The sequence below is a fragment of the Nelusetta ayraudi genome, unplaced genomic scaffold (genome assembly GCF_046127955.1).
Source record: "Nelusetta ayraudi isolate G7.1 ecotype Tasmania unplaced genomic scaffold, CSIRO-AGI_Nayr_v1 ptg000012l, whole genome shotgun sequence".
In the NCBI taxonomy this organism is placed as follows: Eukaryota; Metazoa; Chordata; class Actinopteri; order Tetraodontiformes; family Monacanthidae; genus Nelusetta; species Nelusetta ayraudi.
This window is the reverse complement of record NW_027466062.1, coordinates 206,656-231,068: the sequence shown is the minus strand read 5'-3', so window position 1 is coordinate 231,068 and position 24,413 is coordinate 206,656. Positions and strand designations below refer to the sequence as shown.

Below are 24,413 nucleotides of genomic sequence, written 5' to 3'. Positions count from 1 at the left end.
CTCTGCCCCCCCCCCACTGCAGGAGGGATGTTGGAGGCTAATGTGGCTAACATTAGCATGACAGCAAAGCCCAGGGAGCTGGAACTCAGGTCCGCGGCCGCCCCCGGCCAGGACATGGCCTCCAGGAAGTCCCCGGCCAGAACCTTGGCTCTGCCCGGGGGGCCGCCACGCTCCTCGGGGGGGTCCTCGGAGCTCCGGGTCTACCGGCCGCCAGCCGGGTCCGTCCCCGTTCCCGTCCCCGTCCCCGTCCCCAGTCCGTCCGGGCTCCGCAAGCAGAGGTCTCTCAGCAACTTGTCGGTGCTCACGGACGCCGAGAAGAAGCTGCACCTCTACCAGTCGACCCCGCGCTGGAGCGACGATGCCGGCCGGCCCGGCACCAACACCCCGGGACAGAACAGGATGGGTCAGACCGGAAAAGCGACGCTCTGTCGGACCCTCTCCAAGTCAGAACAGTCTCTCTTCCAGGGGAAGCCCAAGTCCTTCTGCTCCCCGTCAAACGTGACGTCGAACTCGGGCAAACCCAGTCGGATCCCCGGTCCTGGGAAGTCCCGGGGTCCCTACGCCGAGGTCAAGCCCCTCAGCAAGGCCGCCGAGGTGGGCCGGACCCCCGGCACAGAGCCCCCCGACCCACCGGCCACCAAACCCGACCCTGCCGGAGCTGGAACCTCCGGGAGCGACGGCAAGAAAGTCGGAGAGAAGGGTCGAGCGGCGACGCCAAGAGAGGGAGAGGAGGAGGAGGACAAGAGCTTCCTGAAGGTTGACCCCCAGCTGGTGGTGACGGTGCTGGGAGACCTGGAGCAGCTGCTCTTCAGCCAGATGCTCGGTGAGTCGCTGGCTCGCTCTGGGGGTGTTTTTTTTCCTGTTTTTTTTTTTTTTACCGCAAAGTGTGACACGTGCACCAGCTAACGTCGATGGGACGGCAGCCAGGGAGCGACTGGGAGACGGAGGCGCCGGCCTCCCTCCCCTCCCCTGACCCTAAACATTAGGGATGCCGTTGCTGGTAGTGGTACTGATACCAGGGTCGAGTGCTCTACTCCAACTTGTAAAATATGTGCCGATACCAGTACCATTTGTGTTTGTACTGCAGTGGAAGTGGGGCGAGTCACCCCATGTTGTAGAAAAGCATGCTGAGGAATGTTGTTCAACAGAACATCTGTGGACAAAGGTCCAAGTGGTTCCATTCTCTGCAGTGGCCCGATGAAGCACTCAGTGTCTGCACCTGCGAGGGCTGAAATGCAGGTACTCGCGGGTAGTGGTGTTGGTGCATCCCTCGTAAACATTACCCCCCCCCCCACCCCTAATCCCGCCCTCCACCCCCATCCCCCCTCCACCCCCCCGCTCCGTCACGCAGCTCGGGCATCAAGAGTGAATTCTAAATGAGTCCGGTTCTCATTGCAGCAGTCACACAGCGTCGCTCCGTGCAGGCGTCCTCGCCTCACCACAGTTTGTGTTGACGCCTCGCCGGCAGGCGGGCGGTGGAACATTTCGAGCCTGGAGAGCGTCGACTGATTTACGATGTTTCCGTAGAGACGCTCACGCCTTGACGCGTGCAGACGCCGCTCGTGTGGAGTCGGCCGAAGCGAAGCAGCTCCCGGGGGTCGGGGGGGGGCTGATCTGCCGCCGCTCGCAGGTGTGTTGATGTGTTCAGTGTGAGAGTGTTCCCCCCCGAGCCCCAACTCCCTGATTCTGCTGTTCTGACCCACTGCCACAGTGAGCCACTTCCACCGCGGACGTCCCCTCCGCCCTGCTCTCTGCTCCATTCTCAGCCCATCCGCCTCCCAACGCTGCCCGAGTGACTGGGAGAGGGGGGGGGGAGGAATGTGTGTGGTGGTTGTGTGTGTGAGGTGTGTTTTCCTTGTTGCTAACTGCAGCCTCAGCATGTCTTGGCTCACACCGCCAAAAAATCAGCCATTCGTTAATAAGAGGTGTGTGAGCGTGGTTGGCTAGGTGTGTGTGTGTGTGTGTGTGTGTGTGTGTGTGTGTGTGTGTGTGTGTGTGTGTGTGGACAATAAATAAAAGGGCTGCATATTGAGTCGTGCTCCGGTCACACCGGGGTTCATATTTAGCCTTGCCCCCCCAGCATCTCCCCCTCCCTCTCCCCCTCCCCCTCCCCCCTCTCCTCCAGCTCCATTGATCTCTGGGCTGGCGCTGACAGATGGTCACCATCCAGCACCACCTCAACCCCCCCACCCACCCACACACACACACACACACACACACACCCTCCCTTTGCACGCCGTTACCGCGGGCAACATGTGCAGGGGGAAGGGGGAGGATGGGAGAGTCTGAGGGGCTGGCGGCACCAGCAGGTAACCGGTTCGCAGGGTCCAGTGTTGAGCCCATTGTTCTTCATCCTGCACTCCAATGATTCACCCTGGATTAGTTATCACAAAAAAAACCCTTTGCAGATCAACACAACGGAAGTTGAAATTCTGGGGAGTTTTCAGAGAGAGACTAGAAAACATTTGTATATACAGCTTTCAAATGCACATATATTTTTTTAAAATAATATATGTATGTGTATATATATACATATATATATATATATATATATATATATATATATTTATATATATATATATATATATATATATATATATATATATACATATATATGTATATATATATATATATATATATATATATATATATATATATATATATATATGATATAGTAATAATGTGTATGTATATATATATATTTTTTTTTTTTGCGCTCCATCTATTGACTTCATCTGCCCCTTGTTGCCCCCCACTGCCAGTGGTGACAGGGTAGTGGATCATCAGGTCCGGCCGGACCAGAGTCCACTTCCGTCCGTCCTCAAACTCCCTCGCCTCCGTCTCCATCCTCCATCCTCCCTCCTTCTCGTTTCCTCTTCCTGTCCTCAGCAGCAGCTGCCTCCTTCACCTCAGATCACAGCAGTGCGTGCGACCTTGCCCCTGCAGCCCACTGTGTGTACGTGTACTGTGCATACTGTGTGTGTGCGTGCGCGCGTGTGTCGTTGTGTGTGACCTTGTTCCTTCTGTCAGTCCGTGCTGCGTTCTTGCTGCCCCCACCTCTGCCAGGCCCAGCAGGTGGGCAGGAGGAAGCAGCTCCAAGAGGAAATAAATGAACCCATCGCTGGTGATGACAGGCGCTGACCCGGATTTTTTTTTTTTTTTTTTTTTTTTTTCAACCCCCGGCAAACAAACACTATCACTTTCTGCTGCAGATTCTTCGCACATATCAAACGACAGTTTATGCGACTGCACGCTCGCATATTTACACGGCGGCTGTGTGTGTGCGTGCATGTCAGGTAAAGGTTAATTGTATCTTGGCCTCTAGCCCCAGGCTCCGGGCTAATCTTTTATCGTATCCACTCCTCCCATTTCCGTTGGGAGGCGCGGCTAATTGCTTTCTGCTCCGCGTGCACTTGTCACAGGAAGATAGATTATGGATGTTCAGTGGATCCCACCGCCCCCCTCCCCACCACACGGCCCCACCTGCCCCCTCATCATATGATCATTTCATCATTTCACTGTATTACGGCAATGTGTTCTGGCAAATTGATCTGGCCGGAGCCTATTGTCGTGAAGGCCGTGTGTTAGCTGCTAGCCGCTAGTTGTTAGCCGCTAGCCGCAGGGAGTGGATGTGTCGCGCTGTGACGCTGTGACGCTGTCCGGTTCAGATTAGCTCCCAGCAGAGTCGCTGACGGATGTCCGACCAGAGATTCTATAACAATACTCTTCCCCTCACTGCCATGATGCAGTATCACCCCTTCTTGCCTTGTTTGGCTAATTGAGGATTTGTTTTCATTCGCAATCTGTTTCTCTTTAATCGCACGCGCATGCTTGAGCACTCGTTGATTAAAGAGCATTTTGTTAACTGGATTTGGGCATTAAATTGACTTTTAGGGCAACAGCGGTAATCCCAGGGGGTGTCACCACATTAGCTTGTGAGCAACAAAAGCGCCAAGGCTAGTCTAGGCTAGCAGAAGGAGAAGTAGGAGCGCGGCAGGTTCACCCCAAGTGTTGGGCCGCAGGCGTGTGTGTGGCCCTGAAACGCCTCCTCCAGGTCCCATCCAGCAGCCACAATGACAGGCTCCAGTGAGACACTGTGGTACTGAAACTTATCCTGTTCTCTCTGTTTATAGGCGAAATGAGGGCGAGCAAAGTCAAGAGCTGCTTCGTTTGACTTTGTTTTAGTTCAAGTAATGATAATTGTGGTATTACTACCTGTCTGCTGTGGTGACGCACGTGTGGCGCTGGTCAAAAGGCAACGCCTTGTGCAGGCTAATGACTGCTCCAACTATTCTTTTGTAAATCACAAACCCCGAAAAAAGAAGAGAAAACAGATGTGTTTTTATTCTACATTTTCGACGGAAGCTGAATCCACAGCCAAACATGAGCGAAAAATACGGAGCGTACGTGGAGCTGCTGGCGGGCGCAGGGTCCGACGTGAGTGGGCTAGCTCCTCTAAAGTAGTGGTCTTTCCCAGGATGGGGTGGGCTTTATTTAAAGAGGATCCCATCCCCAAGACACTAAGCAAGCATCCGGATTAGGCCTCGCATAAAGATAATGAAGAGATTCGCCTTCCATTCCACTAATCACAAATCTATCACCCCTGAAAAAGGCAGGCAGCCACCAAGACCCAAATGAATGACAGATTAAAGCTTAAGGACATCTGTTTGGCGGGAGATTATTTAGGTTCTGGGGAGGGAATTTCACATTAGGAAGAAGCAAATAGAAGAAATAAATTTAGGTTAGATTGGTGATTTTGGTTTTTTGTTTTTTTTACTGGCTGGCTTTTCATTGGGGGGCACCGTGTCACCTCCTGGCCGCGATGGCTCACCACAGCACAAATAGATGCAGCGCAGTGACACACCAGTGCTCATAAAGCAGTGGCTCGTCCACTCAGCCGCTTGTTGTTTTAGAGAATCACTGTAGCGTCTGCGTGGGTGCGTTCAGCGTGTGCGCTTCGACGTTTCCGCCCTCGTCAGCTGTCTGTTGCACAATAAACCCTGCGGAGAAAGCGGCTGGGCCAAAAGAGGGAGAACACACACACACACACACACACACACACACACACACACACACACACACTCATACACACACTCACACTCTATCCTGTTCAAGAGAACTTGACAGCACTTCAGGAAATAACAACAAAGCAGCTGCAGCTTTTCATGTCCGACGCTGGCACACACTCACCAGCTTGTGATGAATGTGCGCCTCATTCACCCGCTGATATTTGTTGTTGTCAGTATTTCCTCCCAACGTATTCATCATTCTGAAGCTGCGATGGGGGTCGACGTTTGACGTTGCAGTGGAAGCTGCTGAGTCTCTAATATGATGCAGGTGTGGTCAGCAGCATCTGGTGGCCTCTCCCCCGTGAGGAGACGGCGTTACGTCCAACCGCAGCAGAGCAGTGGCAGAGGAGGAAATTGCATTTTTTTTTTTTTGGGTGGAGCAGTGTAAAATTGGAAGGGCTATTTTTGAAAGTGCTGAAAAATTTAAGTAGAGTAATTTTTTTTCCATTGTCAAAGTGAACCCACATAACCCAGAAAATCAGCGAGCTAATTGTCAGAACTGGAGCAACCGACCTTAAGGTTTTGGACAGCGACTATGGAAGGGGCGGGGCTTAGCAAAAGCCCAGTTATGTGCCAGTTTACTTCCACTTGTTTTGTCCGTTCATCTCAAACCCTTTGGAGAAGTCAACCATATATTGGTTTATATTAGCCCGTTTTTTTTCTAATGATTTTTTTAAAATTCATTTTCTAAAAATGTCGCACTTCTTTTTATCTCAAACCTGGAATGGCGGGCCAGTCGTTAGTGTGGGCGGGGCTGACGGTCCACCCAGGCCTGTTACTGGCTGCACGCCTGGACCAGTCAGCTGAGGCCTCGACTGACTGCCAAGCATTTTGGGTGTTGAATGTGTGAAGGCAACGATGGACGCAGTGACAAAATGATGCTCTGGCCTGTAAATTTGCACTCAGAGTTCCACCTCCGTGGAAAATGAAATAAAAATAATCATAGCGACAAGGCATTTATCTCTTTCTCTCTCCTCCTCCTCCTCCTCCTCCCTCACTTCTTCTCCTCTGCCTGTCTCTGGGCTTTGATATGAGTTGACGTGTAGCAGCGTCCTGTCAGCAGACTGACAACAGGGCAGCAGGCGGTTGATATTTCCGCTGCGAGTGTCGCAAAGGGGGGAGGACCGAGGACGTCGTCCCAGTCTGTCACCTGGGGAGCTCTCCTGGAGTGGAAGGACGCACAGACGCATTCTCCTCAGCGGTGTGTGGACGTGCGTTGACTTTGTTTACAATGTGTACAATGTGCACGGCGCTTTGTGGCCATTCGCTGCCGACTTAATGCAGCAGGAGCCATTGCATTAGTGCTGTCTGCTTCCTGCCGTCCGCCGCCTAAATCGTATTACTCTGCTCTCTCTTTTGTCTCATCGGCTCTTAAAACACGCACGCACACACGCACACTGCCGATTGTCAATGAAAACAGGAGCAAGTTTTGTTTTGAAGTTTTAAAAGATTTCATCCCGCCTGGTTGAAGTTATCGGTCAACACACAAATACACATAAAACTATCAGGTGGTCATCAGATAGTTTTTAAAAAACCTCCTGCTCAGGTGTTCAGGCCAGTGTGGACCATACACTAAAAGCTTTCACTAAATGGCAATGCAGACCATAAACCCTTCAAAGTAATCCTCGTCAACAGAGTTTCACATATCGCGAGAGGTATATATTTCCTGAGGAACCTTGTTTATCTGGCAAGATGTGGCCCAGCCTACTCGTAAGACTCCTCATTCCGATGTGATATATTTAATACTTGTGCATGTGACAGACGGGGGCGGGGGGGGGTTGAAGGCAGCAGCAAAGTGGGCCACTTGCGATAAAGGACGCTTTGTATTTGTCTATTTCTGCTCCGTTTGCGTTTGCTCTCCGCTGAAAGTATCTATTGTTAATCATTGACGATAACGGCTGTTAGCATGTGGCTGCAGCGCCGCCGCCGGAGCCCGTGTTGTGTTGATCACACGCAACAAACATGTGACCTCCCCAGAGATCGATAGACTGATAAAAGTGACGCAACCCCAAACAGTGGCTGTTGGTCATGAAGAGGCTTCGGGTCGGTGTCACAGCTCGAACCACTGCACTCGGGTTTTTTTTTTGGTTTCTCACTGCCTTGTAATTGCGAGTCTGTCCGTGTTGTCTCCCTGAGGGTCTGTCTGGAGATCGACGGCTCGGCTTCGCTTCCAGCGCCGAGCTTCGGCACATTCTGGCAGCAGCGCCGCGGCCGCGAGGCCAAAACCAGGCGGGAGGGGTTGAGGGGAAGAATGAGAGCACCCCCCTCCCCCCCACTCCTCGAACCCCCACCGGTTGTTCTGTGGCCACATTGCCGCAGTAACCAACCGTAAATACACCGTCTCAGTGCAGGTTGCGTAATATCGTTGGTACATGCTGAGGAAATAATTTGAAGACAGTCTGCATCAGCAAGAAATAAGAATAATCCTTGGATATTTTTTTTTTTAGAAAATATAACTTTTATTGACATTGCAAGCTTCTTCACATTCATATAATGAGAAAACGATCATTTTAGCATTAAAAATCCAAAACAAAGCTGATCCAGGCAGCGTTTCACACTGTCCCTGTCCTAAAGCCAGCTGACCTGCTGTCATTACTCCAAGCTCACAGTTGTTATTAGCAGTGCTGGTGTGCAGAAGGTCTGTTTGACATGTGGGAGCAGAGCTACAGCTGGCCGCAAGTAGACTGAGAAAAAAAACACACAGGAAACGGGTCTCTTGTACAAGAATACACAGAACTCGCAGCACATTTTGGTCCCACTCGCCTCCGTTCTGTTTGCTTTGTGTGTGTGTGTGTGTGTGTGTGTGTGTGTGTGTGTGTGTGTGTGTGTGTGTGTGTGTGTGTGTGTGTGTGTGTGTGAGTGCGAGTGCGTCCAAGTGTTTGTGTGTTTGTGGCTGACTCAGTACTTGGATGGATTCAGATACAGACTCATGCAGACTCGGGGGGGGGGGGGGGCCTCGGAGATCCTGCTAAGCGCTTGAAGCGCGTCGTTTATTGAGACATTTTAAAACCGGCCAATTTTTGTTCTGACTCGACATTCGCAGCCGCCGGGTCTGTGTTGCTGCTCTGATGTCGTGGATTCTGGCCTCTCCTGACTCAGCAACTCTCCAACCACTAGCGGGAGGTCAGGTGACCTTGTGCCGTCTAAGGTCTCCACCTTCTATTAAGAGAAAGTAAATGTCTTAAGTCCCTCAAAGCCGCTTGGTCTTCGCCCTCTGAGCAGATCGGCCGCGACTCTTAAGCAGATAAGGGCTGCGGTTAAGGAGCTGCGCCGTGTTTATGTGTGTGTGTGTGTGTGTGTGTGTGTGTGTGTGTGTGTGTGTGTGTGTGTGTGTGTGTGTGTGTGTGTGTGTGTTTGTGTTTGGCTCCGTGTCCAAAGCCTGATCCTGTGACCTGAGAGGATGAGAGATGTTTGCAGCTTGAGTTTCACGTTCAGAGTTCATTCTGTCTGTCTGTCTGTCTGCCTGCCTGCCTGTCTGTCTGTCTGTCTTGTCTGCCCGTCCGTCTGTCTGTCTGTCTGCCTGCCTGCTCGCACTCATTCTCCCACAGAAGTGACTCATTTTAAATTGATTCCCGGAGCGGCCTTCCGATTACTTGCTTACTTTGTGTCTCCGATGTTCACACACTCACAGGAGAACTTGTCACGCCAGTCGTTGCTCGAGGAGACGCCGCCTCAGCAGATGTTCAGCGCGTGCAGACGATGGGCGATGCGTGCGCTCCGATTGGCTCGTGGGCCATTCGTGTTCCGTAGCCGATAGGATCTCCACGGGTTTTAATATCCTGTCGCAGCATCCTGGTGGAGGCGAACCAACCACGATCGCTTGCGTGTTTCCAGTTAGGTGTGCGTTTGAGCGTGTGCGCACGTGCAGCAGGCAGCGTGGACACACTCGTGCGTGCGTGCGTGTCTCTGCCGTTTCCAGATGTGCGGGAACGGCTGCGTGTTGTAATGCTTCCTGTTTTGCTGCAAAGTGCCGGAGGTCAGAAGAGGGACCGCGGTGCTCAGCCAATAGGGCGAGGGGACGAGAGGACCTTACGGATCTCAAAGTATCTGGAGAGATCGTTTCGCCAAAACCAGACACGAACAAGATGACGCAGCAGCAGCAGCAGCAGCAGCAGCAGCAGCAGCAGCAGCAGCAGAAGCAGCAGCAGCAGGTGTGCGTCTCACTTAGCACACACAGTACAAACATCCTTTGAAAGATGATGATCCACAAGATAAACAATGAAAAACAACCCACAACGATTTTTACTAGCATCCTGTTTGTGTGATTGCTGTATGTAACTGGTCCGGAATGCTGTAATCATTGTCTCCGAAGTAGGCAAACAACCACTTTGGTGTGTGTGTGTGTGTGTGTGTGTGTGTGTGTGTGTGTGTGTGTGTGTGTGTGTGTGTGTGTGTGTGTGTGTGTGTGTGTGTGTGTGTGTGTGTGTGTGTTTGTAATACGAGAGCGGTGATGCTACACGGTGCACATCTATCATATGATCAGTGCTGCTGCCTGGGCGGTGACACTAACGCGCGTGCACACACACACACACACACACACACACACACACACACACACAGGCACGAACCAGACGGGGACAAATGAAGTCCTCGGGGGGAGGGGGAGGAGGAAAGAATAGAAACTGGAGCCATTACTCAAAATCTTCATTCATATTCCAGAAACAGGAGTCACGCACGCCGTCTGTGCAGAAGCGCAAGCAGGCCAGTCACGACAAATACGCTCCGTATGGAACCGTTAGCATTAGAGGAATGTTTTCCCTACGACGCTTGAATCACAGCAGCCCCGCCTCCGCACTGCAATAGTGGATCCTTCACTTTTTGGGTCGAGCTGCAAAAGAATACGCTGGTCAGCACGGTCACGTTTCCGCCACTGTGTCCGAAGAAATCCACATTGGAATGAGAGCATCCGAACCGACTGTCCGCACAGTCTTCTAGCTTTGCGAAGCCGCAGCCTCATATATCTGTTTCTCCCTGAGCCACATGCTCATGTTTGTCTAAAGATCACTGCAGGAAGACGACTTGTTTGCCCTAGAAGTCATGTGTGGACTTTGGATTGTGTTGTTCCACTCGGGAGTAGGCGCTACAGAAGAACATGGAGATATTAAAGCAATACTGTATATGTTCCATGTGCAGGTTCTGTTTTTATAAAGGTCCCCATATTATATATTTACCAACTTTTAATCTCGGTCTCCGGTGGAGCATCCTCACACTGGTGGTTGCACTGAAAAAAAAAAAAACAAACTCTACACGTCTCCCGGAAACAGCATATTTACACAATAATTCAGAATATCAGTTCATGCTTCCCGTTAAAAGTGATGTTTTGTTGGACCGTCCACATGTTTGGAAGAAATGGCGCCATCCTATTTTTAAATTTGGAAGAGAAAAATAGAAAAACGCATAATTGACATAATAGACATTCTCTGCTGCCGCCGCATTTTCACTGTATTAGTGTCTCCAGTGTTATTCAACCATTTTCTGCGCAACGCAACACTGCCCTGAGGTTGACCAACTGTTATTTCATTTCTTGTTTCAGCCAGACCTCTGAAAACAAAGATTGCGCACAGTTGGCCAAAGTGTACGTGGTCCCGACTGCACAACAAAGAAATTCTTCGTTTTGGTTTGTTGAAAAAAGAAAAAAAAAAACGGGACCTCGATGACAGTACGGAGCTAAAAATACAAATCTGCAGGATTGTTTTTTTTTTTTTTTTTTTTCATCATGGGGAAAAGCAATGCTTTTTAGCTCCTTAAGTGACAGAAACGTCACATGACCCTGGGCACAGCGGAACAAATCCCTCCTCTCTTCACCGCCGTAGATTTCAGCAAACACACGCTTGTATTTCTCTTCCCCTCTCCCTTCAAAGGAGAACGTGCAGAACAGAGCATTAGGATTCAGGGCTCGTCGTGCACCAGCAACAGACGTGCGCGCTTCCAAAAATCACTCCCAGTCTGACTTCCGGAGCGTCGCTTAAAGAGCCGGTGCCACTCATTACCGATGGATCCCTTCAGCTCTTCCCTCCTGGTCTCTTCAGAGCTCGGGTGTCTCCTCGTGAAGGAGGCAGCGGAGCCTCCCGCCCCTCCGCATTCACACCAGCAGCTCCGCACGCTGGGTCTGAACCAGATCAGCGTGATTCATCTGCAGCCCTGGGGAGCCGCCGAGGCTGACGGGGATATTTGCATCGCTAATTCTCCTAACAGCCCCACCACCCTCAGCCCCCGCCTTCTTCCACCGCCAGCTGGGACCACCAGGGCCAGGGCACAGGCAGGACAGGAACTCCCTCCCAGACACACACACACACACACGCACACACACACACACACACACACAGTCGCACAGACCGTATCGAATCAATTTGACGCCAGTGTTAAACAAAGCTCACGTTTGGAGTGATTAAAATCGTCCAATTAAAGCTGTGTGTGTGTGTGTGTGTGTGTGTGTGTGTGTGTGTGTGTGTGTGTGTGTGTGTGTGTGTGTGTGCGTGCATGCGTGTGTGTGCGTCGACTCTGCCTTTGTTTCAGCCAAACCTTTTGCTTGACGTGACGACACAAAACGTGACGAGTCCCTGGCTGCCTTTCATGTGCCAAACTCCCGGTGTTTCTATCTTTGTGCCCGTCTTTTGTTCACCAGCGCGACGCATAAAAAGTGCGTGTGTGGAGCACTGATCACAGCGGCTCCATCATCTGTCCGATGAGTGCCCCCCCCCCCCCCCCCCCCCCCCCCCGACAGCGAGCCAATTAATTGTCGGCGTGACCGTCGCCACTTTTCTTCTTCAGGAGAAATCAATTGGGCTTCATGACTCGAGCCCCCCGCTGGCCCCCCTCCGCTGGCCCCCCTGCTGGCCCCCCCGCTGGTCCCCCCGCTGGCCCCCCTCCTCGCTTACGTGGACGTTAGCGCTGTGTTTGGCAGGCAGCTGTTGTTCCGGCCGGCAACTCCTGACTCAGTGGTCACAGCGTCGGCTCCTCCTCCACCCCCTCGTTAGCCAGCTGGAGCCTCTCGGACTGGGGCGCATGGGGCTGAGTTGCTCTGAGCCAGGAAGCCACTGACTGACTGGCGTTATTGTTCCTCAGAATGCGGACAATGTGTCTGGTGGTAGTTGTTGTTGTTGTTGTTGTTGTTGTTGCTGCTGTTCGAAATGTGAGAAGATAATGACTCTGCAGGCGGCTTCCACTCACGCAGCCATTACAGGATTTCATTTGATTTGGAAACATTTTCAGTCAATCCACAATTGAGCGCAGGTCCAGTTAGTTCAGTTTGGGTCGTGTTATTTTGCTTTGTTAGGTCATTAATGTTTCTCTCACTTTCCTGTGTGAACCATGACGTTGAATTAAAAGGGTAATAAAATTGTTAAAATGATCCATTGTGAGAAAAATGGGTAGAAACAATCCACAAAATCCAGGGCTGTCTTCTTATCGGAGGGTTTATCCTCTCATGTCTTCGTATTCCCTTCTTCCAGAGTCGTCATTGAGCTCAATCAATTGATTTGGCCCGGTTGGGTGTCAGCTGGCCAGATGTTATGGCCTATTGACTCAATGGAACCTCAGGGGTTAACAGATTGCCCCCCCCACATATATATATATATGATTTTTACTATCACACTTTAATACACGTCAGAGAGTTGAGCAGAGTCCAAAGGTCAAGGTCATGTGATGTGTTCAGGGAGTATTGATGGTCCTGCTGTGTGCGTTAAAGCTAATGCGAGACTGGATGAATCCAATCCATATCTCCAACGTTTATGCTGAGCTCTTCTGTCTGTGGCCTAATGCTTTGATACAATATTTACTGTCTACTGTATGTCAAACATCAACCCATCAAGTCACCTTATCTGTGTGTGTGTGTGTGTGTGTGTGTGTGTGTGTGTGTGTGTGTGTGTGTGTGTTCAAAGTTGGTGTAAGATTCACCATCTCATTGTATCCATACAATTGCGCAACACAAATACAACCCGTCCGGGTTCAGACTCAGAACCCACATTCTTGTCGCAGAAATGTTGACGGTGGTTACTCACAATGATCTCTGAATTCATCGGCCGCGATGTCTCAAATATCGATAACGTGTCTGTGTTTTTTGATTCGGCAGACCCGGAGTCCCAGAGGAAAAGGACCGTGCAAAATGTTTTGGACCTTCGGCAGAACCTGGAGGAAACCATGACCAGCCTGCGGGGGGTGCAGCTGAGCCACAGGTCTCTATTTCTCTCTATCTCTGTCTCACACACACACACACACACACACACACACACACACACACACAACATAGTGCAATAAACACCAAAGTGAACACCAGGAGGAGCAGTTGAGGCGAGCGGCCTCTCACATCCGCACCAGCATCGCCGTCGTGTTTCGCCCCCTCGTCTTTCCCTTGTTTTGTCAACTCAGAACCCAGCAGGAGGATTAGCACAAAGCTGACGTCAAAGCCGAACCCCGTCTGTGCGCATGCTAGCGACTCAAGCTCTGCCCCTCTCATCTCCACCTCCGTTTTCCTCTTGGCTTCGCCGACTCTGACGACTCCGTCTGTCCCGCTCTCAGCTCTGAGCGGCATCGTGCTGAGAGCTCCGTGTACTTTGCGGGTGTGAAATCAGCAGATTTCTCCCAGCTGCAACCTTCCCCGTTTTCCCTGGAAGACACATGTGGCTGCGTGGCCTTCCCTCGGTGGAAGAAGGATTTATCACTCCCTGCGACGTGTGAGCGTTGACTGAGTGAGATACGAATACATTTTAAAAACAGACAGATTATGTGACGGTTTGCTTTTTAATTTTATTACTCGTGTTTTCGCGCACAACCAGAAAGAAAGTCTGTAAAGGTTCATTCTGACAAGATGGCAACCGGCCCGATGAATTGTGAGCACTTGCTGCACAAACGTCCCCATGGATTGTTTTTGAACGGAGATGATTTTTAGACACGCGGCTGTTTTGTACTTAGCGTCGGAGGAAACACCAGATAGCATCGCGGAGAAAACGTCATGACAGGCTCCAGTACGTGGTGCTCTTCCCCTGACAATGATCAGAGCTGCGCTGCGCAGCATTAGAACAGGAAGTGGCATCAAATTGCAACGCGAGTGACGCCCAAACAAACATGAAGCTGCTCAAAGTGCAATTTTGAAGACAGCCAGTGAGAAGATCAACAAACTGATGCTTTGAGCAAAGCTTTTAACCGTAACAACCTCGTCAAAAAAGTCTTTGAACATTATCATAATGGATCGAAGAAGGCGTGAGGACGCTGGTTGGGGCAGAACGTTCCTTCCTGTCACTGAGCAGCTTCAATATTGGAATTGTACCTCAAGTTGAATGTGACTGTCAGCTTTGGAGGACAGCTATTTTAATGTATTATTACTGTTATCATTGTTGTTATTATTATGAATGTATTTCTTTGGGCGAAGGGACAGATAGCACAGGATTCTTCTTCTTTCTGCTCCTTTCATTCAGTGATTTGGGAATGTTTGTGTTTGATTGTTTTGTTTTAAGTCAATGAATGAAATAAAAATGTAAATCAATCACTCAATCAATTACTGCAACAGAACCCTCACCGCACGTCTCTCTGGTTGCGCCGCAGCTGCGCTGACGGCACCGCGTGCTACGACAGCGACGAGGTCGCCGCCACCTTCTCCGTGTCCAGCCTGTCCAGCCGCTCATCCCCGCTGTCCTGGCGCCAGGGCCAAGCCAGCCCCCGCCTGCAGGCCGGCGAGGCTCCGTCCACGGGCAGCGCCCGCTCGGAGGAGCCCCTCCACGTCAAGCGCTCCTCCCGGATCCACCTCATGGAGGCGCTGGACGACTCGGATCTGTCCCTCCTCAAGGGAGGTCACCTGGGCAGCGGCGAGCTGAGAGGGAAGGCGATGGACGAGGACGACGATGACAACGAGGATGATGAAGATGATGATGATGACGACGACGACATCGACGACCTGGGGAATGGGTGAGGGATCCCTCTTTCTTTCTTTCTTCCTCTCTTTCTTTCTTTCTTTTTTAACGGCCACATGCGAGCCTGAATAAATCTGATCCATACCTCCAGTATGTGCTGTATACTGAGCTCTCCGTCCAGTGGCTTCGTGCTTTGATGCAATATTTGTTTATCTGCTGTTTGTCAAGCTGACAGAAGTCTTTGGACACTCAGTGCCCAGTTACGTGATAGAATCCTCGTTCAATTCACGCTGCACTGCTGCTGACAAAGTTGCAATAGAATTCCTCGTCTGGTTACACAAAAAACATAAATGCAATCTGTCCCGGTTGAAATATAGAACCCAGATTGTTCTCGCCAGCAGTAGAGAGCCGCAGAAGTGGGACCTTCTCAGTCTTATTATGGGCTGGACGTGGTTCGTGAGGTGAATCCTGCCACCTGCCCACAGCTGCAGCCAGCTGGGCCTCCGGGTGGCTGTTTATCAGTGCAACAAAGCCTCCATCAGCCTCGTCTCTGCACTGCATCATTATCTCCCCCCCTCCTCCCTCTCTCTGGCCGTGTCTGTCTGGACCGCTGGCAGCTGCGCCGTCGTCCCGCTCCAGCTGCCACAGTCAGACAGCAGCAGCGGCAACAGTCTGGGAGTGATGTCACGAGCGCCGAGGCCCCTCGCAGAGCTCGTCCTCCTCCTGTCAGGCTCAGGGCTGCATTTGCCAGCAGGCTCACACGCGGCCGACCCCTCGCCCGGTTGGCGACTCGTTCGGGTTTGCGGTCAAGGTCAGAGTGAGGAAATTCACGGATTTCTTGGCTCAAAGGATTCAGAATGTGATCTGTTGCAGCGTTCTGGTTCGTAGTTGTTGTTGTTGTTGTGTTGTTGTTGTGTTGTGCAAAGGTTGTTACCCAGATGCTGAGTGTCTGTGGAGCATTGCTCCCATCTCTGCTTCTGTGTTAGACGTCCATACCAGGCTGCAGACTCCTCCCATACGATGCACCCATTGTTGTGGCGGAAATGAAGTCGTCACTGAACGGTCAAACTCTGGTTGGCCGCCATTTATTGGAGAGTCTCAAAGGGAAGTCTGTAGGAATGGGAGCACACGGTAGAAAACCAGTGCACCCTTTTCTATCATTGTTTTGTGTTCTAAGCATCTGTTCCTGTTGCTCAGTTGTCGGCCATAGAAGGACATGGGCAAGCAGGTTACGGTCTGTAGGTGAGGCAGGTCAAGAGTCAGCTTGAGGGCACTCTGAGGACCATGAGGCTGAGGAGCAGTGCAAACTGATGAACATTACCATGAGACTTGTACATAATTATTGTGGAAATAAGGAAATCACCATTACACAATGTGCGTTGTTTTGTTTTTCGGACAGCAGCGTGTTTCTGTGCCCTGTCAATGGTCTTGGCAGAAGTCAGGGGCGTTCCCATTTCTTTTTGCAGTTTGAGAAATCAGCCCTTTGTGATGTCACAAGACAAACACGTGGAGGAAATGTGCAAGAAACAATTTTCACTGACAACTCTCAACAACGGAGGGCTAAGTGTGCCGTTTTAGACCTGCAGTGTTTTGAGTTCATTCATTCGACAAAACTCTGTTGGATTACAGGATGGAAAATAAAAAAGCCTTAAAATAATGGCACCTTTCAACCTGACGAGGGCCAAGAAAAAAAATGGAAATAATGAGATTTTGAGTTTTTGTTAATGAAGGTCATCATGCCCAGCACGCTGTCAGCGGCTGTTTGTGTTCACCTTGGTTTTTTTTTTTCGCTCCCTGAGTCTGCGCCATTGAGACAGGGCGTCATCCTGTGACTTCATCGTCACTGCCAATCAGGGTGAACAGCTTTGGCTTTCACACTGATAGACAAACACACAAACAAACACACAACGAATTCATTCAAATCCGCTGCAAAAGAATGACCACAGCTGTCTTGTGGTTAAAGGTGTCCCAACACGACGGCCACATAGAGCACTGTGCGCACGCGCATGTTTGTTTGTGTCATTATAATTATATGACTTGTCTCACATTTCCAGCACAGAATGACAATTGTGTTTTTATAACTCAAATCACAGCACTTTGTAGTTTACAGAATAAAAAGCTTTAAAAACAACAAAACAACAAAACCATTCTAACCTTTGAGAACCAACGATGCAAGGCCTTTTTAAAGATGGAACTATGGCCTTTTTCACTTTGCGGACCATTTTGCTGATTCAGTCCACCAGGGGGCGTGCTCGCGCTTCTTTTCACACATTTTTTTTCAGCTGGCCACTGCCTTGTTGCTGATGTTACTTCCCTGACCTCATCACTTATTTCACACCTTCATCCATAATGCATGGACGCGCTGCCCCTCTCATACAGAGGTTATAGTACACTACTGTATCTCATCCCAGCATATATAATGCACAGGATTTCCCTGCATGAATCATTCATCACACACACACACACACACACACACACATGTTCTTTGTTTGCCCCATATCGCTTTGTTCTGGCCGCATTCTTGACATTTTTAACAGTGAACATACTTGAGTGAGCAACGTCTGACTCATCTCCGACTCCGACTCCGACTCATCGGAGTTACATGTTACAGACGTGACTCACTCACATTCGCATGTAAAGTCAGATTTACCGTGACGACCCGGCTGACCCAGACTCCACGCGCACACTGAGTCAGGACCTCTTTTATCCACTTCCTGTCCCTCTCTGAGGGCCAGGGGCCTCTGCTTCTGTCCGATGAGTACCTCTCACATCTGGAGGCAGACGCCTCTCCTCCCCCGCGTACCCCCCCAACACTTTCCCTCGTAAACGTGCCTCTCGACGGGGAGCGGTTGGAGAGGGGGACGGCACGGAGGCCACCATCGCCCCTCTGCCCCAAAGAGTAATGAGTCACAGTCCAGAGTAGGTGGTAGATGTACACACTTGGGGGGGAATTGTGAGCGCTTTTTTCAATGGGCAGGACTTGAATCCCCGCTAATCTGCGTGTAGTATCCACAACTGTGTCAGAGTAATTAATTGCCCATAATGTTCAATGTGCAACCAGCAATCAGCAGGGTCCTGTTCTCTTGGATTTATTTTCAGCCTCTGTTCATCCTGTGTTTTGGGATTTTATGGCTCGTGTTCCAGCTTATTTGCACCATAAACATCAAGAACAGTCAAGAGCCGCAGCTGTTTTCAAGCAAACAGGTTTTTTTTTATCTGCTGGACGACCGATAAGCAAAACCAGAAATGTGTTTAAAAAAAAAAAACAGGGGGGAGTGTGGGGAGAGGGGGAGTGTGTGTGTGTGTGTGTGGGGGGGGGGGGGATCAAATATCTCATGAGATGCAGATGTGTTTTTCTCTCAAGAGATTTTGATAAGTGACGTACACGTTGAGTGGGAACGACATTGATTCTGAGGAAGGTCTGAAAAAAAAAGGCCACTCAAAGTCACCACAGCAGTTCAGTTCCTTCAGTAGAGGCTAACAGAGCCTCTATTGAGTGAATGAATCGGTCTGTGGGACTTTGTGGCGACTCAGTGCAGGTGTTATCACACTTCTGCTGCCGCCACCATCGGCCCTCAAGCTGTGATAATAGACTGAACGTGGCTAAAAGGCTCACGCGCTGCCCAAGTGGATGGGTGTGCGGCTCGTTTTCTGCCCCGGTGGATGCTTTTTGTTTTCCAGTTGGAGGAGCTGTTGTCCCCGGCGCTGTCCCACTCGCAAACACTCAGTCTGCTGCTCTGCTGCTCAGACTCGGCGCTTCGCTGCACTAAATGCATCAATTATGAAAAACGTTTGTTACAAGCTTGCACACACATACACACACACTCGAGTCTCCCTGAACCCCCGAGACTGATGGTGTCTCTGTTTTGATTTCACTCCGTCTGCCTTCCTGAAAAGCAGAAGTGAGCATGTTGCTCTCGGCAGCGAGCAGGGAAGAGAAACGCGGGGCAACGCTTGAACAGGGAACCAATTTTTCCTGTAAACAAAAGGGAGGCTGACTTTGAGCTCTGATGTCATCACTCATTGCTTCAGCTCGGTGCTTGCCAGTAAATTTTAGTCCTTAATATTCCAACGCTGGGGGTCATTACATGGCCATTAGCTGATGATTATCAGACTGGAAGCATTAAACCTTGTCTCCCATTCAACTCTGCCGTAGTGTGTGTGTGTGTGTGTGTGTGTGTGTGTGTGTGAGAGAGAGAGAGAGAGAGAGAGAGAGAGAGAGAGTGCGTGCGTGCGTGTGTTCGCGTGCGTGTGTTCGCGTGGACTTGAGTCCTTGCACGTCAAACTCAATTTATCTGTACTATGCCGCCATCTAGTGGCCAAAAATTAGAACACTGTGTGCACGCTTGCCCTCCCATACAGCCCGACGTGCTCGATGAATGGATTCGTCACCGCACACATGGCTCTCATATATGAAGCAGGTGAAGGAGTTGTTCGCTCACACGAACACACACCCAAACCCTCCTGCTGACGGCATTCTAAAGACACACACCCACGGGGCCCCACCGGTCTGTCAGAGCCAGATCCCCCTGACCCCCACCCCCCCCACTTTGAATCAGCCAGAGCCAGTTCTTGTCTGTGGCCCCTTTCCTTTAATGCATGTCACAGCAGGGGGGTCTAAAAGTAAACTCTCCTCCAGTGAGGAAAAAAGAAGTAATAGGAAGTGGGATTTGTGTGCTTGTTTCGAACTTAACTGAAGCGTGCATGTATGTAATCTGCATGCGTTCAGAAATGCTGGCAGCTATTAAAGCCATTTTAATCTTTGGATGAGTTGAGTAAAGAGTTAAAATTGGAAATTCTCTAACCAGAGAAAGAAGTGGCGTTACACTTTCGTGACATATTTTTGCTGTTAGTTAGCTAGTTAAGTCCATGACCAATATACTTTAGTGTTATGTGAGTTTTTGAAGGGCTTATTTGATTGTAAAGTTGTTCAACCGCAGGTGAAAGTCCCTCTTGTAGTCAAAGTGAAAATCTGAAGTCGAAAAGTCCAAATAAATGAATTTCTGTTACACTTATTGGAACATTTGCATCGTTATTCATTAGCACTTTCCCTTTGAACTAAAATATCAAATTATTTTCTGCTATCTCCTTCACGGATTCAAATATTTATATGCCGTATATATGTTGTGATAGTCAGGTTTCCCCCTTTCTCATCTAAACGTTCTCTCTGCCTCTTTGACCGAGACAATTCCCATGAAAAGTTGATGAGATTCAGACTGGGGAGGGGTCAAGTGGGGGTGGGGGTGGAGTGCCCCCGCCCTACCTGCTCTCAGTCTTTTCTGGATCTCTCAGGGGGGAGTGGGGGGGGGGGCTGAGTGCGCCGCTCGCCGGGCTCTGTCTGCTCGGCATGGCGTGTAATCAATTACTTTCCCTGTCACTTTAGAGGCGACTCGGCTGAGTGGAGGAGCGGAGGAGCGCGCTCTGTCTTTGTTCCCAGCACGTGCGGGAAAAACCGCTGCCGAGGACACCCAGAGAGAACACAGACACAAACACGGCATCTCCCAGTCATCACGTGTGGTTCACGTGGCGATCAGTTGGACTCTCAGAAGGATTGTGTTTGAGCAAAAAAAATGCAGTTGAGGTTGTGATTGTCAAACAGTGAGAGCAGCCGACTCATTACTGGATATTTGACGTGACTAAAAGCTACGTTTAGATCGACTCTTTTATTAGCGTTGCATGAATCCATGCATCCAGCCATACAACAGCAGGGGGACACCCATAAAAACAAGAATGAAATTAATCTGTTTGTCTGCTTAAGTAGAACAGCTACACACACACACACACACACACACACACAGCTTACGCATATGGAGACATAAATGCACAGAGTCACAAACACATTAGAAGGTTTAACAGAGAGTAACATATGGAGCTGAAAGGGGATTTGCGCTCCTGAGCGCCCTCTCGACACCCCCTCTGTATTTCAGTGAGAACAATGTCAGCACGCGGCTTCTCTCTGCTCTCTCATGTGTCTATGAAGCCCCGGGTTTCGTCATTAACCTACTTAATTAATCGCAGCCCCTTGGATTGATGGTCGCCGTGACATTTCCCTCGAAACAAGGGACGGAAAATCAGAGTTTCTCATTATTGTGGGGAAATGAGCCATCTGTCTGTGTTGCTAAAGATAGGCTTCTTTCTTTCTATCACTCTCTTTTTTTTTGCTGTGGCATTTTGCTACACGCTCGCCCAAACACACACACACACACACACACACACACACACTTTCCTATGTATATTTTCTGTTGTTTTCTCCACTCTATTGTACAGTCTGATTCAAACTCCTGTGCTAACTCTCATCACAGGAGTTCTCACCCGAGCCTGAACCTTAACATCCATTCATGGTCGTTCCTGCCTCTAAACTCACCCTTTCATAACTTAATGGAACAGTTATGGGAAAAGGTTCAGAGCAAGCTGAAAGTCATAGAAGACACACACACACACACACACACACACACACACACACACACACACAGACATTTAGCGTTAAAAGTTGTCTGATGTCCGTCACGGGAATACTTGTTGGCCTTGTGTTTATTTTGATTGTGTGCCATTTCATTATTGTGAAACACACTCATATTGAGCAACAAACACGTGTTCTGGGCCTGAGCATGGGAACGGCGGACAGATTTTCCGTTGCTGCTTTTTTTTTCCCCCGCACAATGAAAAACTGGGGTTTTAGGAAAATCGACAAAGTTAAACTTTGGCCTGCTTGCTGACTCCTCCAGGAAATACTTGCCGAGTGTCTGTTGTACACTTGTCATTAGATATCATTCATAACCACCGTCATGGCCACTTTCGCAGAGACCCTCTTCACAACCCGTGGCCCCCCCCCCCCGAGTCCTTCTCTACCTCCTCAGGCTCGGTCATTTGCCATTGAAATTCTATGGCATAATCCCCGCTAATCCCAGGCTTCCTCCTGCAGCAGCGTCCAGAGTTTTTTTAAAAGAACTCAAGGACTTGGTTGGCAGACTGGAAGTAAAGGACAGGGGAGCAGTGTGTGTGTGTGTGTGTGTGTGTGTGTGTGTGTGTGTGTGTGTGAAGAACCCCCACCTAGTTCAGAGGGATCTGTTACCACGTCAACAATGCAAGCGCGCAAAGGAAATAAACGGTGTGTGCGTGTCTGTCTGTCTGTGTGCGTGTGTATGTGCGAGCGGCCTCCGCTTCTTAACTTACACAGTTCAGGATGTCAGGTGACCGGCTCCTCGCCGCTTCCTCAGAGGAACGAGACGGATCCCGCTCTTCCTGGGGATGTTTACAGAGCTCACCCCATTTTCTGTCTTTATTTCAATTTAATCCCACCTGACCGACCCTTGGCGGGGATAAAATGACAGAGACGACCTGAGAACAACAGCTGACGGCAAGTGTGAGGCTACAGCAACACCCGCTGATCTAAACCACAGCAGCTGATGTCACTCAATCAACAAGAGGTTTTCTTTCGGGGTGTCGGATGAAAGCCGCAGACTGAATTTAAAAGGACCACAATAAAGAAAAGTGGATACAGCAGCAGCAAATTGAAATAAAATATTCCTTAATGGTTTCAGTCATTATTGGATTTATTTAGCCGTGATGTGATTTCACCCAGGGCGCTTTTCATTTGCTGCCTTGTGACATTAATCCATCTGGTAAAGAGCCAATAGGAAGGCATTTCCAAAGGGAAGGCAAATCTTTGATGGTGATTGGACAAATTGTCTGTCTGTCACATTCAAGCGGAGTAGATCAGATTTGTTGCTGCGTGTTGAGCTGGTTAGTTCTGGCTCAAGAGTATTCTGGTAGTAGTGTTCGACTCTAAAACTGTTGTTGAAGAGGGTGAGCGGGAGTGAAACGGTGTTGTACTGATACAGTGCTCTCAAGGTGATTTCCAATTAATCATCATACTGCAACAGCCATGCTCATCTCTGTAGCAACAGCCAGGTTCACAGTCGCTTCCTCTATGTCTTGTTCTTCTTTCCCCGTGTGCCTTTAAGAACAGCCTGCAGCTTCCCGCTGAAGGGAAGCTGATTGGTCACGGACCACAATGCAATTTGAAGACTCTCAAGGGCCTTGACATGGCATTGGACTCTGTAATGGATCGGCTTTTTGCTAGAAGCTGACAAGATGCTCACTTATTACTCTTATATTCACCTTTATTACCGATAGCAGGCATGTTCACTTGATTTGGTCCACTTTTGAATGGCGTTTTGGATCATATTGAAAATGCAACACTTCTGTAAAACACGAAAAACCTGATTGTGGCTCGGAAGCCCAGTCGGCCTTAAGGAATTTCCTGATGATTCATGAACACCCAAAGGTCCTTTTTATCATCTTCTGAGTGTTTATATAAGTAACATGCATCAGAAAAAGGGGGGTTTGTTTCAAAAACCTGACAGAGCAACATAACCAGGATGCCCCTGTGTACGGCAGGTTAGTAATGCCTTCATTGTTTTCAGGATTAATGTACGACTCTTGTTTGTAAAAGAGGAGCTTGTCCAGTCCGATCAGACAGTTGGTTCCCACACACACCCACCCACACAAACACACACACACACACACACACAAAGCCAGGCCCGCCCATGAACCAACACGCACTCCCACTAACCTTGCCCTCCCCTGTCCACGTCCTCCCTCTGCACTGCATGCTGAGCTCCTCTGCAGGGGGTAAATCAAACGGCCTGCTTATTCCCAAGCTTTTGATACAAGTCCGCAGACACGGCGGCTCAAATCTATGCTGCGGATGTGCTTGCACACGTGCACGTGCACCGACGCGCTCGTGCCCCTCACCAGAGCAGAGAGCTGACAGTGGGGTGTGACGGGGGTTTTGTAATGCGCATGAGAATTAACCCCTCGACCCCCGCTGCCCTGACCCCCACCGTGTCATTCACCGGCGTTATTTCGACATTAGTCACACGCTTCTTTCTAGGGTTTTCTTTTTTTGTGTTTTTGTCCTCTCGCCCTTCCCGCCGCCACTCTCTTCCTGCTCAGCTCATTAATGCATGTCTTTATCTCACCCTCGGCTTGCATAGCTTCACTAGCCCGGAGTGACAAACGCGTGACACCCTCGTTATTTGGAGAGCTGTAGTGGCTGCACAAACCAGTCGAGTCACCTTTGATTGACACCCGTAACCCGATAGGCACTTGGGTGCAGCAGAGTTAGCGCAGTCGGCCGTCTCCCACGTTGACGCTACATGTGTAGCTTCCGACTAAAAGGGACGGTTTGCCGTAGCGTCCTCGTGTTTGTGGAAGGGACAGAGCGAGGCAGCCTCAAAGGGAGGGCCGAAGACGCCGCGCTGTTGACGCCAACTTGAGATCCGTCTGCTGTCAGCGCTCCCACCTCGCAGGTTTTAGCCCAAAGGAGACGCACGCAGAAGGAGCAGAGGGCAGGGAGTTTGTGCTGGCCAGATAGACACAAACAATACCGCACAATAAATGAGCGGCCTTCCGTCAATCAAAGAGTCCAATGAAACGCTGTTGCTGTTGCAGCGGCAGGGGGGCAAACTCTGGCTTTTTTCTATTTTTATAATGA

The 24,413-nt window shown here is 50.0% G+C and overlaps 1 protein-coding gene across 4 annotated transcripts in view; it reads left to right on the top strand.

Annotated features, from left to right (window-relative positions):
* Positions 1 to 24,413, top strand: part of nav1a (neuron navigator 1a) — a 68,960-nt gene that overhangs the window by 9,280 nt on the left and 35,267 nt on the right. For all 4 annotated transcript variants that reach the window (XM_076022536.1, XM_076022535.1, XM_076022534.1 and 1 more), the window contains exons 2-4: positions 23 to 823; positions 13,141 to 13,243; positions 14,610 to 14,969. In XM_076022536.1, coding sequence (XP_075878651.1) covers positions 28 to 823; positions 13,141 to 13,243; positions 14,610 to 14,969 — 1,259 coding nt within the window. In that variant the 5' untranslated portion in view covers positions 23 to 27. The remainder of the gene's footprint in view (positions 1 to 22; positions 824 to 13,140; positions 13,244 to 14,609; positions 14,970 to 24,413) is intronic.